Below are 16,905 nucleotides of genomic sequence, written 5' to 3' on the forward strand. Positions count from 1 at the left end.
GCATCCTGAAGATCTGATGTTCCCATCCCAGGGCATGGGCCCGGTGGAGGTCACTTAAACCACTGCTCATTAAACCAGCCACCTCCTCTCTGCAGAGGCAGCCGGCCTGAGGCCTTCCCCACGCCCAGAGGGCTAGGCCCGCCCTCACCAATGACTGGCTCCCTCGCCCCTGCAACATCCTCCTTGCATCCGCTTTGCACGACCTGGCCTGCCCTCTTTCCTCTCTCACTTCTTTTTGTTGTTGTTACTCCTCACCTGAGGCTATTTTTTCCATTGATTTTTAGAGAAAATAGAAAGGAGGGGGTAGGAGGAGAGAAAGAGAAAGAGAGGAGAGAGAGAGATACATCTATGTGAGAGACACACTGATTGGCTACCTCCCGCATGTGCCCAACCAGAGCCTGGGATCGAACCTGCAACCCAGGTACATGCCCTTGATCGGGAATCGAACTGGAGACCCTCCCATACCTAGGCTGACACTCGAACCACTGAGCCACGCCGGCCAGCGCCCACCCTATTCTTTTACCATATTTCATCTATGTAAGAACGTTGGGTTGATTATCAGGTTTGAGATTATTTTCCACCGTCCACCTTCTTGAAGGCCAGACCACATTAATTAAATTGTTGATTTTATCTTTTATTTATTATATCACTGACTCAGCGAGTCAGGGAGTCGTCCTTCTCACTGTTAGCCCTCAGAACATCCAGTCACAACAGTGACTTATGTCTATAGCCCTCAAACTCACACTTAAAAGTCATTGTTCACCACTTGCAGGTGCTCAGATAGGTGTCCCTCCTGGCGAGCTGGCTTTTTATTTAAAGCACCACGTTATTGTTGCTGGGTGTCAACTACTACCCATGTTGTCATTGGTGCCCACTTGTTGGGCATTATTCGTAGAAAATACTAAGTCCCTTTTCTTGGCAATATTTTGAAAAGTCTAAACTCCAAAGAGCTTAGGAAAATAATCGAGAAACCATTCACCAGTGAAGCGACTGAAAGTTCTGGAGATACTTACTGGCCTTTGCCATGCAAAGAAAATTCAGAATAACCTGTTATTTCTATGACCCTGTATGCCTTAATGGGTTGTTGGGGCTTAATTCTTTATTAACATCATGAAGCAATTGTTCTTATTTAAATATATTTGACATATACAGATTGGGGCAAAAGTACATAATTGTGAGTACACAAAACACAGACTTTATTCTTGCATTATGATTTATTAGTTATTGTATTATTTTCCATATGAACAAGTGTAAACCTGCTTTTCCCCCAACCTGCATATCTTCTTGAAAATATTAACATACTCAAAACTAAGAAAAATGAAATATCAGGGACAACTGAAAACATAGGAAAAGATTTGAATAGTATTCTGCTCTTCCATATCAATAAATGGCACTCGCTGTTGAGTGGTCAAACAAAGGAATTTGGGGCTGGGGGAGATAAATCATATTTTGACTTATAAATATGAAAAAAGTGTATTTTTTAACAAAATATATTTTTCTCCATGTTTAATTCTTTAGTATTATCTCTTCTGAGAGTGAAAATAATACCCAGGGGAACAGTAATGAGGGCACTGTTGAGTGTGTGCTCGGAGTTAGTGGATAACATGTTTTAGACACATAGCTATTTAACATTGTGTTAAGACTGTATCCTGAGCAAGAGCCGGGCTCTCGGACTTGTTTATCTTCTGTGTGAGGACAACTGACTGTCCAATGCCAAAATGCAATGAACTTTCAAATATCAAAGAGGAAAATTAAGTATTTCAAGTCCTCAGCTGGTTTACAGATGTGTGAGCTTTGTAGTCCATTCTCTGGTTCCAGTAGGGCGTTGTGACAATTTTTCCAATATGTGTACACTAGATAAGTTCTGGAAGCAAAATTACTTACTCTAAACACTGAAAACGTTTTCCGAATTGAAACTTTTTACGTTTATTTTCCTTTAAAAGTGAAGTCTAAAACCCAGCTTCACAATTTTTAAGAAACTTTTGAGTGTAAAATGTATTAAATTAAGGAACCTTTCTCTGTCAGGAAAAGAAATGCCTTTTGAAACAGGTATTCATTTAGATCTATGATTAACCTTTATTAGATCTTCCTGTTAAATTCTACATTTGCTTTAATCTCGGTAGGAAAAATACAAACTAGTATTGCACATATAGAATTTCTGTATACCCTGTGGACGTTAAATGATCTCTTACAGCAAAGGCACATCTGCAACGTATTTAAATGCCAGCGTTAGGCATTATTAGTATAAAACGCTAAGTCACTTTTTTTAGAAATATTTTGAAAAGTTCAAACTCCAGGAGGAAACTCCAATAAATTGTAATCTTATGATACCATTTGTTTGGAGGGCGTGTGGGAAGATGGGTGCTGTAGTGCACATTTTTCATTTAGGGGGAAGAAGGATGATAAGTCTGAAGTCTGGTGGAACCATTTCTGTGCTAAGACTGATGTCGTTTTGCACCGTCTTTCAGGACACTGTAAAGTGCCCTTAAATCCACGTTATCAGTCAGTGTGTAGGTGACACGAGTCATCACATCTGGGGCTTCCTTCAAATTCTGAGAGTCTGTGAGTTTATAAAGTTCAAAAATGGTTCTTGGTTGGTTTTAAATCGTAAACCTAACCCTAGGTGTGCGATACACGGAGAACCTTGTGAATGATCTGCAAGTGTGTACGTTTTTCCTGGAAACAGTCCACGGAACATTGTGATTGAGTCACAGATTGTTTTTCCCTTTGCCTTGAATTTTTTCGCTCTGTCTCTCTTTTTCTTAAATGCATCCTTGAAGGTCAAACATTCGGGACAATGTAGAAATGATTAAGCTTCATAAGCAACTGGTGGAGAAAAGCAATGCGCTTTCAGTAATGGAAGGAAAATTTATTCAGCTTCAAGAGGTACTGTGATCAGTTATTTTATTATGGTGATACATATGTACAAAGCTTAAAAAATAGTGTTCAAGGTGTACATTTTTAAGTAGAATAGTCATGCTACTAAAAAGTAATTTTAAGAGATACTATTTTTATTCCCAATTTTGTATAATTTCACTCTATATATTATGTATTATTATAACTTAATACCTAAAGGAATAACCCAACTGGTTGGACTTTTTATAAATATCTGTGTCATCTTAAAATAGTAAGTACATTTATCATAAATAATCTCATGCCAAGAAAAATTATTTTTAACTCCTTTTATCTGCATTTACATGGCACATAGCACTGAAGGTTTAGAGGTGTCTTCATATATCTTCAGTTCTAAGCATTTATGATATACCAAGATAGACCAAAGTTATGAATAAGCCAATAGTCAGGTTTTAGGAAGTCTCTCTTTGATGTGATATTTTGCTTTGTTTTGCCACTACCATTATCAGAAGAATATTTGAGTACCTGTCAAGTCAACTATCAGTGTGTTCATTTTAAACTGTAACTATTTAGGTTGACAGTACTTGGGACTGTTCATCCCCATAATTGTTTTAATATTGGAATGTGCCATCAGAGGGATTTATTGCGCTGCATCATTAACATAGGTTCTGGGATTAACTCCCAACGCTCTAGATGAGCAGAATTTACAGTAAGCAGTCTTATAGTTCCCCCTTATTGGCGGCTTTGCTTCCCGCGGTTTCTGTTATGCATGGTGAACTGCAGTCCAAAAATATTAAATGGAAATCCCAGAAATAAACAATTCATAAGTTTTGAATTGCGTACCATTCTGAGTAAGGTGATGAAATCTTGGGCCATCGAGCTCTGTCCTGCCTGGGACATGGGTCATCCCTTTGTCTAGCAAACCTACCCTGTGTATGTCACCTGCCTGTGAGTCTCTTAAGCGCCATCTTGGTTATCAGAGACAGAGAGAGATAGACCATAGTCACATAAATTTTACTGCAGTTTATTGTTATAGGTTCAGGCATTCACTGGAGGTCTTGAAACATGTCCCCAGGGACAAGGGGGGATACTCTGCTTTCTTTGAAGTATAACATGAACTTCAGGAGTAAATTTATTTATAGAATTGTAATCACTTATTCAAATCATAATCCAAAAATACTTTTTAAAAGTTTCCTTCTGGTTTTTAGAAGCAGAAAACTCTCCGGATCAGCCACGATGCCTTGATGGCCAATGGGGATGAGCTGAATAAGCAGCTTAAGGAGCAGCGTGTGAAGTGCAGCCGTCTGGAGAAACAGTTGCACTCGGTGACGTTTTCTGAGAGAAGGATCGAAGAGGTAAGCGTCCAGAGCGCTCGCATCCGCTGCTCAAGACTGCTCTGCGACTGACAGCTTGGAAAGGTCAAATAGAGACATTTCAAATATTATATTTACTGAAAAACCTAAACTACATACATGGCACTCTGAGCACAGCAGAGTGTAGTCCACATGTCATGGGCATGGCAAGTCGAGGCCTAAACATGCTTGCACATGTACTGAGAGCCACTGTTTACGTGAGAATTAAAGATCGTTGAGGAGAAAGAAAACGCTTTGAAACGGGTTACCTGTGGAACTCAGCTTCCTCAGTTGTAAGTTTACTAGTCATTTGCAAAACCAAAACCAAGTTATAGGAATATATTTGGTTCTGAAGAGAAGGATGTTGTATTTTGCAACATTAGCAATTTTGTGGAAAAAATTTGTTTTCTAAGAAGCTCTTTGAAAATGCATCTTCCTGCCCTAGCCAGTTTGGTTCATTAGATAAAGCATCGGCCTGTGGACTAAAGGGTCCCAGGTTCGATTCCAACCAAGGGCACATGTCAAGGTTGCAGGCTCAATCCCCTCCAGTGGGGTGGGTACAGGAGGCAGCTAATCAATGATTCTCTCCCATCATTGATGTTTCTATCTTCTATCCCTCTCCCTTCCTCTCTGAAATCAATAAAAATGTATTTATTTTTAAAAAAAGAAAGTGTATCTCCCTATTATTGTTGCTACTCATGTCTCCCACCTTGCAGTCTTTTTCTGTAGTCTGTTAAACTTGTTCTTGAAGAGAATGGAAGTGAAATAAGATGCCCACATTCTGTTCTGACCTTGGGAGAATCTTTTACTGTGCCTCAAAAGAGGATTTGAGAAGGGAAATGAATTTAAGAGTACTCAGATCCATGGGAAGAGGTTGTAACTACAAAATATACTGCTGAATGAAACATAAACGTAAATACCAGAAATAAATACAGAAAGCTACATTTTAATCATAAGAATATAATTACCCCAGTTAATTTCTAAAAATATTCATTGGGATGAAAAAAGGTATGCAGTTGTTTTTTAAAATATATTTTTATTGATTTCAGAGAGGAAGGGAGAGGGAGAGAGAGATAGAAACATCAGTGATGAGAGAGAATCATTGATCTGCTTCCTCCTGCACGCCCCCCACTGGGGATCGAGCCCACAACCCGGGCCCATGCCCTTGACTGGAATTGAACCTGGGACCCTTCAGTCCGCAGGCCGACGCTCTATCCACTGAGCCAAACTGGCTAGGGCAATTGTATTTTTTCATTCATATATTTAAAAGACGTGCTGCTGGCTTTTTGTCAGTTCCAGGTGACATGAGAAAGTGTATCTTCAGAGTAAAAAGTGATTGACACATTTCTGTGAACCATGAACCAAAAGAGTAGTTGATCCTTTTACTTTTTTATGGGCCAATTGGAAATTAATACAAAGTGTATATAACAATGGAATTCGTTGGAGAGGAAAGAAAAAAGTATTTCTCCAGACTTAACAGCAAGCTTTTAACACAGTCTTTACTGAGTTCTGGCACACGCTGCCATAAAGTAGTGCATGCGTTTCTACTAAATTAAAACAGAGATATTAATTTCATGTTTACTTAACAACTGGGGAAAAAATCAGTGCTAAATTAAATACAGACAATATAAGTGGCCTAGTTAGCAGCTGCAATTTAGAAATCAAGACTGAACCATGTTAGCTGCCTCTCCTGTGTTTTTACCCCCTGCGGTTTTATAGGAGAATCTCCTAATGTGTAATTTTCTTTTCATTTTAGCTGCAAGATAGAATTAATGACTTAGAAAAGGAACGGGAACTTTTAAAGGAAAACTATGATAAACTTTATAACAGGTAAATCAGAATTCCATGTGTTCTGTCATTCACTTGTCTGAAATCTTGTCTGTCAAAGCATTGGGTATCAGACCATCTAATATTTATTTAAAAATCAGCTACAGATGATTGCAAGAAATATATATATTATAAAAGAAAACATGCTTTTGGAGCATTGGTAATAAGTTCTTTAACCTGAGTGGTAATGTGTTAACTTAGAAAACTATCGCTTTGTTACCAGTAACAACCGCTGTTGTTTATTGAACACAGACTATAAGCTAGTAGGCCCTGTGCTAAGTACTCTACATACACTATTGTAAATTGCTCACAACAGCCTGGAAATGCAGGCATTGTAAATGCCCATTTTGCAGACAATGAAAATAAAACAATTAAGAACTTGCCCACTCATTACAGCTCTGAGGTAGCAGAGCTTGTATTTGAACCTCTGTAGGTCTCTCCAAGCCCCTGCTTCTTCCAATGGGCTACCCAGCCTATGAGCTGAGAGTGAGCTGGTGGAGGCAACCTCAGAGGGAAGGTAGGGGGTGAAGGGAGAGATCAACCAAAGAACTTGTATGCATGCATGTAAGCCTAACCAATGGACACAGACAACAGGGGGGTGAGGGCATGAGCAGGGCAATGGGGAGGATAAGGACACATATGTAATACCTTAATCAATAAAGAAGAAAAAGAAAATAATAATAAAATAAAAAAAGTGTTCACTTACAGTTGTCTCTGTGCCTTACAAAGAGTAGCACAGCATTTCTATTTCAAGATAAATTTTAAAGAACTGTTTCAATTTTGTTTATCTGCTTCCTAATTAAGGTATTTTTAAAAATCTCTTAAAATGTTAGAAACGGATTTCTACTTCACAGCTAAGTTTAGTTAAGTGACACAGGTATCTGTGTGTGTGTGTGTGTGTTTAGTATATGATACTAATTATAAATACACCTTTACATGAAATTAAATTTAAATACATTGAAATATACATGTTAGAGCTGATATCAACAGTTGCTTCCAATGATCATATTTTGTAACATCAGAAAATAGATGATCTACAGATAACCTCTTTAACTTTTTAACTATGTTTTATGTTTTGTAAACTAAATTTATATTTTTAAAATTAAATCATATCTAAGGAGTGTAGTGCTAGGTTTTTATTAGTTTTTACTTTGAAAAGAAATGTTACTTAATGTTAGGCATCATTCCAATGGTATGTATCATCTCTGTTGCCTAACTGTGGTGTTTATCTTTGCACGGTGGCTCATTATATTGAGGGTTACAAATAGCAGGTTCAAACATCAGTCAAGTAATATTTGAGGCTCCCCAGCAAGGACAGCCTGGCTCAGCATCTTTATGTGGGATTTGCCTTAAACCCTCTTCCAGGTCATTTGGCCCTAGTACTTGGTTCTGGTCCCTCTCTTGAGCCCTAATTCATTTCACCCAAAGCATTTATTATACCTCTTGTTTTATATTTCCAGCTCTATGAAACAATAATAGGTTTATATTGTTTTATACCCAAGTATTTAATAGTTGTGTGTTTGAAAAATCCAAGTTGCAGTATACAGATCAGACAACCATATTCGGTGGCGGAGAGAATGTTACCCTCATATTCTATAAACGAGGAAATTGAGACTCAAAAAAAGTGAGACTTGTATAGAGGCACAGGGCTTTGCTGAGAGTCTGGTGCAGGACTGAACCCCAATTCTTTTTATTCTAAACTTGATTCCTCCCCGCCCCCCCTCTGTGCCTTACTACCTCTCTGATTTTAATTGGATTGGAAAATTGTGTATTAGAAAGGGAAACATTCATGGAATAACAAAACTGTCAGAGATTCAGGAATTTTTATTGATTTTATCTTCAATACCTTATCATTTCAAATACTTTAACATAGTATTAAAACAAGAAAATAAGTGCCATTTAGCCATTACCTATACATTCTCTACTTCCTCCCAATTAGGGGATTTACTGAACATACTTTTTGGAGTAAAAACTTACCTGGGAATAATGCATAAGTGGAATTTTGAGAAAGACATGTTTTTCTCATTTTACTTTATCACCATGAAACTTTATCTTTTCGTATTAGAAGATGATCTAAGAGTGTAAATATAACTTTGAATGTCTTTTTTTTTTTCTTTTATGTTTTATGGTTGAGCTACATTTTTTTTCTGTTACGTTAAACAGACTTCATTATGCTGCTTACACTTGAATGTTGTGTCAGGCATCTGGAAGTAAATGTGTGTAATGAGTGTCATAACATTGTGTCCAAAAAATAATCCTGTCACTTAAGCACAAAACCCCGCAAGCACACATATAATAGTAAATAGAACTATAAAATTCTCTAACACAGTTTTTAAAAATATATGTTTTCAGAAGTCGGAGAAACTACAAAACTCCACAGAAACTCCATAACTGCAGATCTCAGCATCATTCCTAAGATTCTTTACACTCTTGTGTTCCGTGGCACTGTTATTCATCATTGCCAACAACTAGCGCTCATCAAACTACACACACTCTCGGTTTGGTTAGTCATAGTGATAGCATGTTTGTAAAAGGGGAGCATTTGTTTGTTATCCAAAATTGGCCCGTTGTCAGGAGAAAAATGTGATTTGCAGATTGCATTCTCATCTTCCATTTTCAAATGAAATTTTGAATGTGTTTATTACTTGACAGATGACATATTAGAGAATCATCTGGTAAGATAAAACCCTCATGTTAGTATTTGGAATGAGCCTTTTTTTAATATGTTAAAACATTTTGGATACAATGCCAAGAAATAAGCATAGCTTTAAGAAATGTCAGTTTAAAAATCCAGAATAAATTTCTGGCAATTACATCTTTTTATTTGGTTAGAGAGAAACTCTACACAATAACATAGTAAAGCTGTGTCCGGTTTTTGAAGTTAGTATAGCTTTAGGGTGATGTAACTAATGAATGCAAGAGTCCTCAACGATCCTGTATCTGAATAACCTGAAAAACAGAAAACATAGGTTTCCCTGCCCCTTTGGGACCTCTGCACCCACTACCATCCAACTCAGATTCAGCCAATTTGAGATTGGATCCAGAGAATCTGTAAAGGTGATTTTAAGGTATTAACTCCCTGAGAGACTAATCTAATGCCAATATTTTTAAAAAGAGTTGGTCTGATTTTTGAAGATGACATTAACGGTTTTAAGAATTGGGTGAATCAAGTTTTTGCAATGTGATGGTCACCTAATATTCAAAACTTAAAGGAGCCAGGCTGACCCCCATAGACTGTGCTCCGTCCCTGTGAAGTGAGCACCTGTCCCTGCAGCCTGCCAGGAATTGTGAAAGCTCGTGTGATCATGTATGAGCACTGTGTGCTTCCCAGAAACCAAACCGCGTGCGTCTGGGCCATCATTTCTCCTTCAATAAGTGAAATATCCCTGATGTAGATATGTATTTAATTCCCATGAGGTCCTAACTAAAGTACCTGTGGGTTTCTTTAGGTGTGATTTAGAGCTTAAACTTCCCTGTCTCCTTAGGATGCCCTGGGAGATTGGAATAAATGGCATTTGTCCTGTAAGAACCATGATCCTAGGGTGGAATTTCTCAGCTCTATTTCCATCTGACCCTGTGGTTGATCAGGGGGGTGGGTGTTTCCAGTGTGCTGACCCAAGGCTCCAGTGGGCATTCCACTGCAGGTGACACTCTGTCACTCCTGCAACACAATGGAACAATGAAATGTGCACCACAACCAACTGTGATCCCCCTCAGTTGTCACTGTGGGCAATGTGCAAAGACATTTTCATGAGTAAAAGGCTCTCAAAGACGGTGCTCATATGCAGATTTAATCATGTACACAGCCTTCACCGAGAAAATGGAGCCAGATGTGGTTCACCATTTATAGCTACACAGATGGCTCCAAGCGTAGAGGAATACAGTAAATTCAAAAGGAATTCCTCATGAAACTGCAGTGGAATGTAATCCTAAATTTAGAGGGAAGATAGCACTGGACTAAATTCAGATTGACTTACGCTGATTTACACTAGTATTTTGTGGGTTTGGAAAAACCAGGCTGCTAAATTGTCCTTAATTTAAACACACACAGCTTCTGATGTTTCTGCCAGATTAACTGGTGGTGAGCTCTTTGCTGGTACTAATGCTATTGGAACACTACTGTTTCTAATTTTTGGCATCTGATATAATGTATACTTGTGCCTATTTCATCATGCTAATTTTTTTCCGGGTAGTACATGTTTTTAATAATATCACACACACACACACACACACACACACACACACACACACTCTCAAACTGACATGGATGTATATATATGTATGCGTTTGGGATATATAATTTGACCAGACAAAGAAATCGTATTTGTTCTTTATTTAAAAATGAAAATGTAAAGGAATATTATTTACTTTAGTAGGTAAAGTACATACTGTGTTTGGATTTAAGTCTAGGTAATTGTACCTTTTTAAAATTAATTAAAAATATTGGTCTATTAGATCCATGCATTTTTTTCAGATTCCATATGTGAAAGGAGAACACTGATAGATGAAACAGATGTCCTATTTAGAAAAACTTTTAGAATTCCATTCATTTTTAAGGTCATGTTATTTTAAATGCAATAAAAACATTCAAAATGTAAAATGAATGCACAGTGTTTCCTTTGAAAGCTATGACTCCCAGAAAAATATCATCTCTTTTGGTACAAAAACCTCAAGACTAGCTAGGAGCAACATTAAGGGCAATTTTCAATAACAACTTTCTTTTTCATTTTCTTCATCATCAGTACAAAAGCAGATTTTATAGGTTTTTGTTTCATTTACTGGATTTCAAGTAAGTAGAAAGGTCAAAGCTGCTGATAATTATTCAGTCATATCAAGCTTCACAGATAATAGTTTTCTGCTGAAATACAGATCCAGATCGGTTTTTCCAAACCTGGCCATCACCTGGGCGCTTTGTAAAAGTAGGAATTCCTGGGCCCTGGGATCTTCATCTTTAAATCTCCCCAAGTGTTCTGTGCGGAGCTAGTCTAGCATCAGTGTGTAGTTGAAGCCAGCATTTGGGAACTGCTGGCCTAAACGAATGTGTAGCGTATTCCTTCTGTGTGCCATTTAGTTATATTGCAACTAGTTCTTCCAATCTTGGTCACTGGTAGATTTTAACAACAGTTTAAATTGCTGCACTTCCCTTAAGGGACAGTAATTCTACCCTTGTCATTCTTATCGGAGTGTTCTTCTGGGGTTTCACCCCAATCATGTGTTACAAGTAAAACTTGTTCTTAAGCCTATTGCTTTTTGTTTTTTTAGGACAAAAACTGCCTTATCACCACTTCACATCAGAATCGCTGCCTTGTGGTTCGCTATGCTATCACTTTGCAGCTGGTATTTTGTGACTTTGTCATTATCACAGACTCTTGAAAAGTTCCAGATTCTAGGCTAAAGATCAGGTCCCCTTTCCCCGTAGGAAGAGGGTTTGTGAGGGGGAGAAGGGCCCTGTCCGACGGCGAGGCTGAGGTCTGGCGATGGGATTCCTCTGGAGCACGTACAGTATCGGAATGCCTGCGCTGGTCCCACAAAAGCCGCTCGCTGCCAGCTCCTCTGACTTGAGAGCTCTAAATTAAGGCCAGTTCCTTTGCTCATCCCACAAGCCCTTTCATGTTCCCTAACCGCAGCCTGAGGAAGGCGCCTTGGTCTCACAGCAGCAGACCAGCACATGTTTACTTAATTCCTAAGACATGATGACAGTGGTCCCTGGGCCACTACACGCTTTTCTCTGTTATTCTCCGTCGAAGCTGGTTTCTGAGCTCTCGCATGTCCCGTGTGTTTTGCAGTGCCTTCAGTGCTGCCCAGGAAGAGCAATGGAAGGTGAAGGAACAGCAGCTCAAAGTACAGATTGCACAACTCGAGACGGCCTTAAAGTCCGACCTGACCGACAAAGCGGAAATCCTTGACAGGTTAAAAACCGAAAGAGGTACATGCGAAAGGGCCGCTGGCTCGCACGTTTCAGACCCGTGTTGACTCAGTTACTCACGGACCCCATCCGGGCTCGCTGGGGCCTTCTGTTTGCCAGGCCCCTTGCCGTGTGTGGGACGCAGCCTGTGTCGGCAGCCGTCCGCTCCGTGAGTGTGTTGGTGGCTCACGCCTTTTCCTCGTCCTAGCCTTTGGGCCAAAGGAATTGTTTTTTTCTCAGAGTCATTCTTATTCACATTGTCTTCAATTTACTTAATTTTCCTAAATTTTGAGCCTTTCTTCAACAGTTCCCAAGTGTTTACTGAGCACCAGTATATTCTGGGCACTGGGGATCCGGCAGTGGCTAACCCAGGCGCTGCCCGCAGGCAGCATCCATTCAGTAGGGAGGAGCGCAGCAGTTAGGTGAGTGTAATGGGTGCAGTAGTGGCCAGCGCTTCGGGAGTACGAGCAAAGCAGTGGCAGTGGCAGGAGCTGCTGTTTGTTATCGGTCCAGCAGGGAGGATCTCTGTAATGAGCTATCTACTTCTTCACTGTGACCCTGAACTTACATACCAGAAGCCTTCGCAAGATGTCCTACTGTAAAAATTCCAGTCAGAGTGGGGAGAGGTGGGCAGAGAACAGGAGTACCGGAGGGAGGTCAAGTGTGCGCGTGTTTGCTTTATATTGTTTTTCATATTGTGAAGAAAAAACAAGGACTGATGATGCAAAAAATGATGTCCTTGCTGAGTAATAATCATGAATAAGATTCATGTTATGAGTCTCATCGCACTCTTCTTGTCTCAAGGAAGTAAAATAACTATAATTAACAATAGATGTTTGACTTCTGAATTCTACACATACGTTACACACAAATGCACAACCGGGAAATGGAATTATTTGCTTCAAATATTGTGGCTGTTGCTCACCCACTAGCTATTCCTTTGGAACATTTGCAATTTTGTTGTATGAGGACATTTAAAAGTTTAATGCAGTCTCAATTTAAAAAAATTACATATCTAGTCAGGGCTCTATATCAATATAAGCTCACGCGTTATGCCGAATTATGATTTAGATCACAATGCCATATTTCATTAACTATAGGAAAGATTTTCTTTCCAATTTCAACATTTCTGAAATTGGCACTTTATAAATCATAACATTTAAAAATCATGTTCTGACTTATTTTTAACATTTTAAGAAGGTTGAAACAGAACACATTTAATGATGGATGTAGTCTTAATTTCAGGAAAACACTTCTATGTAAGTGATTAAATCTGATGAAAGATTACTTATGCATGTTTCTCTAGAAGATTGTGAGTAGGATAAAATGGTGGCATGATTTCTGACCAGGGGGACATTTAAAGTTTTCAAAGGTTGAGCTTCTGATTTTACAGCTCAGAACTGCGTCCCTAACAGAGCCCTTTGTTAGGAGCTGCTCAGTCAGGCCTTGCTCACTGAGGGAAGTGCAAGTACGCTCTCTCCCCTCTCTTCCAAAAACACGTGCATTTCCCATTCTTACAGAAAACAGAAATGAAGGCAAGTTTGCTTACTTCTGTGCCTTTTGTACTTCCCTAGATATTAAGAATTCCAGAACTCTTATCTCTAGACATCTGCATTGGTCTCTGGAAAGAAATTCTACGTAAGGGGGTTAGAATCTTGTGGCCTTTTTTAAAAACCTGTTTATTGTTGCTGAAGCAATTCTGAGGGTTCTTATAAATTACTAAAGCTACAATTGCTAAGTTATTTTATTTAAACTAGTCCATTTCTCATCTTTTTTTTTACTAGTTCTTTTTTCTCTTTTAAATTTTTGAATAATAAAAATAACTCATGTACGCTGTAAAAAATTCCAGTAAACAAAAAAAGGTTTTTTAAAATCTCTCAATTTCACAACCTTGAAGATAATCTCTATCAATATTTTTGTATGTCCTTGCAGAGTTTTCTATATGTATACAGTCTTATAATGCTTTTTTATTTGCCATATTATGAAATCATCCCTTGAGTATGAATATAAATTCACATCATCATCATTTATAATGGTTGTCATAGTTTTTGAGGGTAAGGATATACCATGGATTGTTTAACAATCTTCTATTGATGAATTTTTAAATCTCTAGTTTTTTAAGTATAAAAAGATTCTAAACAAATCTTTGTACAGTTACTCATTTATTTTCTAAAGAAAAATTACTGGAACTAAATCTTTATTTTTATTGCAACTGTTATTTTAAGTTATTTTTGCTTGAACACCTGAAATTTATAGATCTACTGATTTGAAGTGTGTGTGTGTTTATGTGAAAAGTTACAATAGAGTATAAGAAAAATATTACAGCCTTTAACCATTTTTTCTAGGGAAACACTAAACCAAAAAATTAAAATAGCCTATTTAAGGAAATCTTATAATGTTCAGAAAGTTGCTTTTTGTATAACAGATTTTGAAATTGTTTAATTTTGCTTTGAAGTCTCTTCACACACTTACCTTTTCATGTATCCAGTGTTCTTTGCCAGAGATGTTTCCCTGGCCCCTTGTAGTCATTCATCTAACAGGCAGATTATTTTTAAGAATACTCACCTCTTTATTCAAGGTACAAATTAGTTTCAGATTGTGTGAATATATGGGGGAAGGATATGTAAATGCAGCTTGCATTTGGTTAATGCTTAAATTAACTGCATGTGTTTAAGGGCCTGCTTTGAAAGTTCCTTTCTATCTTTAGCTGAAATGCATAATTCGGCATAATGCGAGAGCTTATATTGATCACAGCTGAAGATACTAACACAAAGGAGTTTGTAAATTGTTTTGTTGAATTGTTCTCTGCACTCTGCTTATTAGTGGTGTGCTTGAAGAGCATAATTTTTAAAGAGTGAAATGTTATCTCATTTGAATAAAATGCTGTTTAGTTTAACATGCGCTTTGTCAAAATCCTAACGTAAAGGAGGTTATTTTTCATCTTGTACAGGGTGCTTTGATTTTTCATATTGTAATTCAGCAAGTCTATTTCCTCTTTGAACTATATCGTCTCCCAATAAACAGTTTAAGAAAGGAAAAATATAGTGGATAATTCTACATAAAATTCAACAGAGAGGAAGTTACTGGTATCCCATAATATCTTTTCCCACAAAGTTATTTTCTTACTAATAATGCCATAGTGTTTTTTTTAAATATCAGCGAACACATGGGGACATAGTTGTTGAAACAAAAATCAATAACAGAAGAAATATTGGAACAAGTTTATTTATACCTATTAGAATGTCCTTCTGAGGGCCCTGATCTGAAAAATTGAAACAATAAAGAAACTAGAGCTCAGAAATCATCATCCAGATGAGCACGGAGCAGTCCTGTCCTTCCCACTTTGGCTCACCCTCCGAATCCCTGGCAGTTCCGCTAGCCACAGAAATAGCCTCCGTGCCTTCGCTTTGACATCCTTCTGGCCATGTTTACCTTCTTTCTCTTACCTGCTCATTCTGACTAGATGTTGTTTTAGCCTCCTCACATAAAATAAAGCATTCCACATTCCTACCCTACTCTCTAAACAAAAAGCAAGTCTATCTCATGAGAATTCATAGTTATTATTAATCCTCATTTTTAGTTTAAAGCCAAGCATTTCACCTTCACCTTCAGATTTTCCAAGTGTTGATCATGTTTTTACATTTTTTTCATTTTGTTCACTAAATACTAGCAATTTATACTCTAGGATAACCTTTAACCTTTTATCAATAAGAAAAACTTTATATATGTGATATGAAAAGGCCTCTTCATACCCTAGAGTCACAGGTTTCACAGGTCGCGCGCACGCGCGCGCGCGTGTGTGTGTGTGTGTGTGTGTGTGTGATTTTTCAGTTTCCAGGAAATATCTGAATTTATTCCATTTCTTCTTAACTGTGTATTTTACCATTTTTACTTACATGCAGTATTTCTAGCTTGGAAACAGAAAGCATTATAAATGTCAGAAACATGTTTTTGTATAAACTGCAGTCAGTGTGCAAATGTACTTATGTAAAGAATTCTTGGCAAGTGTGTTGACTTGCCTTTTTTTAAGGAAAGGAAACAGAAACGTACAGCTTGAGTTGAGGACTGTGATAAGCGCACGTCTTGGAGAGCAGGATGGATTAGTGGAGACACTGGGTGACGTGGGTTAGGGTCGGTCCACAGGGAGCCAAGAAGGAGGATGCTTGACCCCACAACGAACGCGATTGACAAGCGCACTTAAGAACATGAGACGAGAGAACACATTTGCTAGCGAGCTACTGTGCCTTTTTTTTTATGTTTAATGCAGGGAGTGAAAAATTAGTCTATGGATTTACTGTCCTCAATAGCTCTACCCTAAGCCCCTGTTTGTGGGTCATGGCCAATGACTGCCTAGGGGCACATAACGGACCTCCATCCCATAATGATGGCTCTGAGTCCATGTCCTTCTAGTTAACGGCATGAGCTCACAAAGAGCACACACGAATTACTGCTGACACTACCCTGCCCTGGTTGGGAAGCCACTGCTCCTGTCGTCACCGATTAGTTAAAAGTGTAGTTGATTAAAATGATGGCTTTAGTTATTACCAGAGAAATTAGCTTGTGTGAATACAAATACTTTATGTTAAATTGGGAAAAGAAAATTCAAGGAACCCCAAAATATACTCTTTTTTTTTGCATGCTTTTCAGGACCCTTACTGAGTAAGTAAAAATCATAGATTAAGGAACGTATTTTCCTAAGTATTTTAGATAGAATGCTCCTTTGAAGTCCCGGAGGCCACAATTTCCTTCTATTAATACTGCGAAGTTACGTCTTAAGTTTTTGATAAGCAGTGAATCATATGGCCGACATCTGAGAGCGTGCGTGCGGCCCGCTCCTGCGGCCTCCGGGTGCTCGCCCAGTTTCCTCTCCGCCCAGAGCGGCGCTGGCTGCAGCTCGCCGCGTCAGTGCAAAACGTGTTCTTCTCCCGCGTTCTCTCATACCTTTCCAATTGTGTCGACTTTCTTTTC

At 38.4% G+C, this 16,905-nt stretch overlaps 1 protein-coding gene across 7 annotated transcripts in view; it reads left to right on the forward strand.

Annotated features, from left to right (window-relative positions):
- Nucleotides 1-16,905, forward strand: part of RPGRIP1L (RPGRIP1 like) — an 86,938-nt gene that overhangs the window by 21,879 nt on the left and 48,154 nt on the right. For all 7 annotated transcript variants that reach the window (XM_079759883.1, XM_079759881.1, XM_079759887.1 and 4 more), the window contains 4 exons: nucleotides 2,781-2,886; nucleotides 4,062-4,208; nucleotides 5,962-6,035; nucleotides 11,819-11,958. In XM_079759883.1, the coding sequence (XP_079616009.1) occupies nucleotides 2,781-2,886; nucleotides 4,062-4,208; nucleotides 5,962-6,035; nucleotides 11,819-11,958 (467 nt within the window). The remainder of the gene's footprint in view (nucleotides 1-2,780; nucleotides 2,887-4,061; nucleotides 4,209-5,961; nucleotides 6,036-11,818; nucleotides 11,959-16,905) is intronic.

Source organism: Cnephaeus nilssonii (assembly GCF_951640355.1).
Source record: "Cnephaeus nilssonii genome assembly, chromosome: 20".
Lineage (NCBI taxonomy): Eukaryota > Metazoa > Chordata > Mammalia > Chiroptera > Vespertilionidae > Cnephaeus > Cnephaeus nilssonii.